This window comes from Frankliniella occidentalis, unplaced genomic scaffold, assembly GCF_000697945.3.
Source record: "Frankliniella occidentalis isolate FOCC.00 unplaced genomic scaffold, Focc_3.1 Scaffold113, whole genome shotgun sequence".
NCBI lineage: Eukaryota > Metazoa > Arthropoda > Insecta > Thysanoptera > Thripidae > Frankliniella > Frankliniella occidentalis.
In genome coordinates this window covers 879,161-885,532 of record NW_026267241.1, presented here as the reverse complement: position 1 = coordinate 885,532, position 6,372 = coordinate 879,161, and the positions used below count along the sequence as shown (strand labels likewise).

At 44.9% G+C, this 6,372-nt stretch overlaps 1 protein-coding gene across 1 annotated transcript in view; it reads right to left on the bottom strand.

Moving 5' to 3' along the window:
• LOC113208519 (voltage-dependent calcium channel subunit alpha-2/delta-3) overlaps nucleotides 1–5,816 on the bottom strand; it is a 9,415-nt gene extending 3,599 nt beyond the window's left edge. The window contains exons 1-13 of the mRNA XM_052270193.1: nucleotides 5,680–5,816; nucleotides 5,496–5,573; nucleotides 5,148–5,204; nucleotides 3,395–3,475; nucleotides 3,234–3,308; nucleotides 3,040–3,144; nucleotides 2,886–2,957; nucleotides 2,660–2,795; nucleotides 2,501–2,558; nucleotides 2,267–2,406; nucleotides 1,788–1,844; nucleotides 1,614–1,701; nucleotides 1,292–1,324 (exon numbers count right to left, since the gene is read on the bottom strand). Of these exons, the coding sequence (XP_052126153.1) occupies nucleotides 1,292–1,324; nucleotides 1,614–1,701; nucleotides 1,788–1,844; nucleotides 2,267–2,406; nucleotides 2,501–2,558; nucleotides 2,660–2,795; nucleotides 2,886–2,957; nucleotides 3,040–3,144; nucleotides 3,234–3,308; nucleotides 3,395–3,475; nucleotides 5,148–5,204; nucleotides 5,496–5,573; nucleotides 5,680–5,811 (1,112 nt within the window). The 5' untranslated portion in view covers nucleotides 5,812–5,816. The remainder of the gene's footprint in view (nucleotides 1–1,291; nucleotides 1,325–1,613; nucleotides 1,702–1,787; nucleotides 1,845–2,266; nucleotides 2,407–2,500; nucleotides 2,559–2,659; nucleotides 2,796–2,885; nucleotides 2,958–3,039; nucleotides 3,145–3,233; nucleotides 3,309–3,394; nucleotides 3,476–5,147; nucleotides 5,205–5,495; nucleotides 5,574–5,679) is intronic.
• Between the last annotated feature and the right edge of the window lie 556 nt (nucleotides 5,817–6,372).

Here is a 6,372-nt window from a genome sequence, read left to right as displayed (position 1 = left end):
TGCACAGTAGGTTGCCTAAATGCACATACAGGGATCTTGAGACAAATTCTTTATCCCTTACACATCTCACCATAGAGACGGAATAATTAGAAGGCCCCCCCATCTCTCACGTTCAAGGATCAGACGACCGGTTGCCTACCTACTAGGCGGACCCTCATTCGGTACAGTTTTGTTCTATATTTTTTATGTCTTCTGTAAAGTTAATGCACTTCGCTCAGCTACCCCGTGCACAATGTTAACGCACGGGGCCCTACGTAAATGTGAGACTCGTTGGCCATGCCCATAAATTTTCGACGTGTAAATAGTTTTTATGCCATTCCAATGACACAATTTCTTACTCGGAGGTGGAAAAACTACACAAAAAACTCGACGAGTGACGTGTTGCACTCTAGTGTTGTCAATTTCACACTTGACATGGCAATGCAGTCACGACATTTCCCACGAAGTTGTAGAGGCAGCTTGAAAACAGGGAGAATAAAAGAGAGAGCGAAAGACAACGATAAATATCCTTGCAGCAGACGTGAACAAAAAATAAGTACATTTGGTTTGTTTGGGAAAATCCTTGCGGCATGGTCGGGAGAAAAATGGGAAGACCAAGGGGAAGACACACACATGACAAACTCTTTTCGTACAATACTTGCAACGTGCTTAGAGCGTCTAAAACAAATTGAATAAATTAATGGAAGCAGCTCCCGCTCGAGACGTAAAGCACAGCTCTAATATTTATTCAAAATCTGTATATGTGATATTTATAGATGGAAAACAAGGAGGCCTGCTTTCCGTTGCCATCACCGCAACAGGGAAATGAACAACGCGTTACGACTGCCAACAATTATCACAACTTTCTACTAACCCAATTTTATTTTATTTTCACTGAATCAAGTATGCCCAACGAAACACTCTCATGCCCCTCGAACCATATAGGGCGTTTAATCTAGGGTAGTGCTCGGACGATGGGGCATCATTCAGGAAGCACGCCCGTCATTCGCCGTCACCAACATGCCAAGTCCAGCCTCTGCTGGCTCTCTAGCGCCTGGTAGATAGGCACTATCTCACATGCGGTGCATGCGTGTACTGCGGGCTGGCCTACCCCGAGCCTCGCAGGCGCCGAGCTCTCACATGATCTGCCGCGAATGAATCGGACGAAGACGGATGTACTTTCTGTATGGTCCCTGAGGTGTGGTGCGCGCCTAGCCGCCCGGGAGGTAGGCAAGTCGCACGCGGGGCAGCTTCGTGCTACGGTCACGTGTGGCATGCATACGAGGTGGCAAACATCACACGAATACTTTACCTTGGAAGTAACAAGAGCAGCAGCGCTAAAGCTCTTTTTGGTGCATAAAGTAAATCAAACCATGAGTTAGTACCGTAAAGAGAAATATAAGACGGAATAAAAAGTGATGAAATAATGTTTATTAAATGAAAACGAAAACCCGTTTGAACGGGATGAAAAGACAAAACTCCGGAGTTGGTGCTCATGCGCTAGAGAAATCGAAAGCTTTTCGATATATCGAGTGACGTGAATTTTCGCGAAACGCAGTGCAAGTGCGACGAATTAGATTAAAACTGTGTAAAGTTGAGCTACAGCACGTGTGTCAAGAGAGGGGACCACTTACCCCTTGTCAACCGGGGCGGACAGGTTACTGTTGAACCATTGCGTGGCCTTGGCGTCCATGATGACCGACTGGAAAAGCGATCTATCACCTGTAATGAATATTAATAATAATTATAATAATTATAATAATGAATAAATAAATTGTTGGGCATGGTAGTTCTCGTATCGCACTCACAGAAATAATGGTCCTTGTTGTATGGGGTGTTGGAGGTGTTCCCTGGAACAGAGGAAGCTATGCTTAATTAATACCGTCGTCTTCTTTAGTGGCTCAGTAGAAACGCAAATAAACATAAATGCGGAACAGCTATATGCATTATACCAGGTGGCTGATTCACGCCGCGCACTTCTGTGGTTATGCTGTACCGCATGCACAAGTGCGGGTGGGCTGCCTACTCGCTCGGCTCGTAAGGCGCCGTGGACAGGGGCGATAGGCAAGCTCACCCGCACTCGTGCATGCGGTACAGTATACCTACAGAAGTGCGCGGCGTGAATCAGCCGCCTGGTACGTTAAATGACAGGCATACAATGGAGTTACTATTATAAACGATGCTGTAAAGTAATTTTAGGACCAGCGTCTCTACCGCAGTTCGTTGTAAACTTTGTTACTACAAATGCATAATGTTTACACACTAAGTAATTTTACTATTTATTTACCTGTATGCTCTGGGGAGCGAAAGTCGCTTTTGGTGAGCCACTTCCAGCCGACATTGTTAGTCTTGTTGGCGAAGTGAAGCAGCTCCGCCTCCGGGCTCTCGAAGCTGTGTTCCGAATCGTACAGGTACTTGCAGTAGTCCCTTTGGTAAGCAGAAGAAAATCAACTTGTTAATTACAGTAACGAGCACGCTGACTGAATCTTGTCCAGAAAATACGTTAATCCGGAACACTCACCAATCTGGATGAACCTTCCAGTTCTTCCCTTTGAAGAAATTCAGAAGACTGCCCTTGACTGCAACAAAAACACGTTTTCAGATTATTTTTCTTTTTAAAGTAGGGTAGGGAGGGGGAGGTAGGTGTGATCTTCTACGTAGGAACTTTAGCTTTGCTCACCTTCAGAGTGCCAACGACGAACCTCGAGCTCCGCTCTAACCCGGTGGGTGCCGTACGGCTCCGGGATCGCAATCGCCAAGGAGAAGTTGAGCAGCGGCCGGTAGTAAAAGTGGCGCCTGACCATACCGACACGGCGCTACAAATCCACAAGAAAACGAGTTACAACTAAATTCCTCATCCTCACTTACTGTGGCCAATTCATGTACCAGCTGATAACTTAGCTCACCATGTCGTCGTAATGATATTTCACGTCGATGTACTTTGACCCGTTGTTTTGGTTGATGAGGTCATCGCGCAGCTGTACAGAAAACACTCAAAAACTTAGTAAGGTTGTTGCAATAACACACAAAAATGTGTATAAAATATACGCTTCTTCTGACCTGTGTTAGCACCGGATCCAGCTCCCGTGGGCCCCGGTTGTCGTCCACCAACTCTACCTCGGCGAAATCAATAGCGTTGTAACTCGGCTTTAAGATGTCGCCAAACTAAAGTTGTCGATGGAGAAAAAAACTACATCAGTAAATCTTGACACACTTTCAGAATTTACCTTTAAAAAAATTATATTGCCACTTACGGTAGGACGAAGATCAGGATGACACAGAATATAACCATTGTTCGTCACAAGAAAAGCGTACGCGTTCACTCCGAGCTGCAGATCAGTAAAAAAAACTCAAATAAATGTAAACATTAGAAATTTGATGAATGTATCAATTGAAATAGAATAACGTTGCGCACCTTGTAGGGGTTCATCAAGCGCTGTATCTCTTGCATTGGGACGTCGGTTCCAGCCACACCGAGGAGGTTGGCAATGCGAGTCTGCAACACAAAACTGCGTCAGAAAACAAGGCCGCATTTTGCATTTCAATAAATACAGATACTTTCAGTTAAACATTTAACAATACATTTTGTAATGCTGATGTCCACACATTTACGAAAAAAGTCGACGAGACTACCAACTAGGACATCTATATTCCTACACATTTTGTTCATAGCTACACACAAATACAATTGTCATCTGATATCTTCTACAGAATAAAATTCTATAAATACGACATGATAAAAATGTTGCAGGGAGCATTAAGTGAGAAGATATGGGGCTATGGGCAGTGGGCTGTAACCCCGATACATTATCCAACGTCTCAAACAAATAGGTGGGATGCCCACGAGTGCACGGCCAGGCCTGTTGCGATAGGCCACACAACGCTTTGGTGGACAACGGGTTGCCTACCCTGCAGCTGACAGGCGCGCTGCACAGCGAGCCTCTGACCGACCGTGCTTCCACTCGTGTGCACCACAAATGTCATACGACTACAGACAATCACACGTGGTACAACAAAATTACATAAGGGGGGGGTGGAATGAAAACAATGAATGAATGAACTACGCTATTGCTAAGAGACTGGCGTTGACCACTGCAAACAGGAACTGCTCTGCTGGATCTAAAAGTACGCATACATGACCGTACGGCCAACTCGGCTGGCGAATGATTACAGCACTACAAAAATCAACACTTGCTGTAGAAAGAAATATTACTTTCGACGAGCTATTTACTTATCACCATGTACAGAAACTGTTCACTTACACAGAAATAATGCTATTCGCAGTAAGTAAATTAGGAACTAATCCCGCCTACCGTCATCCCCCGCTACAGTACCCGTATCTACGACTCGGTAAATTGAAAAAGAAGTGTACATTGTTCGGGCAACGCCATCCGTTCGTCCAAAAGATCTGCCAAAAGATCTCCCAAAGAACTGCAATCCAAAGTATGTGATGTCGATCCTTGATGGACGAGGCTCCTTTTGTGGTATTCCTGTGCATAAGGCTCCCGGGTTAACTGTAAAAGGCTTGTTATGATTATGAGATCGGGTTTGTCACCCGTTCGGTGTCTTCCCTCCCTTGCCCCAACCCTAATCTACCAACCGTTATATTTCGCCTTAAATTTCTTTCTAGATGTAAATGACACGGCTTGTTTATGAATTCCTTTTGGAACGATCGGATCGGACCGTACCTAACTGATTAAAGTTGAAAATATATACACAAAAAAGGAGTCACTTAGCTACGGCGGGACGCAGTTTGTCTGCCCTACTCTACATAAAATATTTAGTGAGGTTTTATGTATTCACATGACTAAAGTTTATACTGTAACTCGAAATATATACATTTCGTTCTGTCTACTCTAAGTGGTAAAACAGATAAAATATCTTTAGGTATGCTTTAAAATTTCTCAATACTCTTTTTACTACGGGCTTTTTAGACAAGCCTCTTACATGTGGTTTGGTTGAGAACAATATACCACCCTCTCTTCACAACTTTTGTACCCTACAAATCGATCTACATTGTGATGTGAGGGGCGAAACACCAACTTTGATGCGGACTTCAAAGGATTTGCCTAATACTATGAACATACCTGCATACTACCAGAAACGAATTACGCAAACAGACTAAGATGTGAGGTCTAGTCCAGAGGACAAGAGGGAACAGAAAATACCTCTCTGGTCTCAGTAACCCAATAAGCTTCGTTTATAAGAACGCGCTCAGAGATGTTCTGAAAATAGAGGTAGTACAATGTCAGACAGCGCTAAAAACAAGCCATGGGGATTACCCAAAGTTAGACAATATTTATATAAGACCCCTATCATAGAAAATGTCATTAAATTATACCACCGCAAACGAAGGAACAGATCAGGGCTGAAAGGAAAGGTAGTGTAATTCAAGTAACAATGTACCCTGCATTATTAGAAGTACATGACCCACGTACAATTTAACCTAGAAGTATTAGTAAAAATAATGTATAGGTTTGTGATGACTTTACAAGCATGGGTATTGAATAACTCACCGCGTTCTCTCGCAGGTCGTACACGGGCATGGACACAGAAGTCATTAGTTGGTACTCCTGGTACTTAGAGTTTGGGTCCTGGAACCAATCACACTTGAAATCAGTCCCAGGTTGAAATTGAAACTTCCACTTCGTGTCTCTCATGTTCACGCCATTTTGCAATGTATATTATCTCAGATCTTACGTTTTTCCGTTTCTTTGGGAATCGGTGATCGCGATCCGCCTTCAAGACAAATCCGAGTTTGTCCTTTCGCCAGTTTTGGAAGATCTTCTTCTGCTCCGAGCTCTCCCGCACCTCCCACAACCAGTCGGTCATCTTCGGGTCCTGGAAATTACATGTGTTTTTTTTTCAATCATCAGTTAAGGCGTATTGGTCATAGTGGCATGTCCCTTTGGGCCCCTTCGACCCCTGCGTTCCGGCCCCACGTAAAGGAATGGATTAGCCTGTGGCGCCGTGCATCCATTACACCCTGCAATGCAATATCGGAAATGGCATCGGACCGGGAGGGGAGGGGGGACCGCGCTGCCCTCGATCCGTATCAGTTTTTGGTAATCCAATTTCGAATCTTATTTGCATTGCATGATCCGATACTTCGCGAACAGAAACACACCTCTATAATATATTTTCCCGACACATTTTTGTTTTTGCTTCGCTTCCAGCGCCAGTGGTCCACATTTCACGAGCCTCAAAGCCAGGGCGCCAGTCGGGCGATGCTGACCCGATGCTATTTTTAGCCCGAAAGACAAAAAAACAACCGCATGAGTAAAGTGAGCTAGGTCTGTTTCTCCCGCCGGCCTTCCCCGCGGCCAGCACGGCCTGGCGGGGCGAGGTGGTGTGAGGCGGGGTAGCGCGGACGGGGTGAGGCGGGGTGGGGCG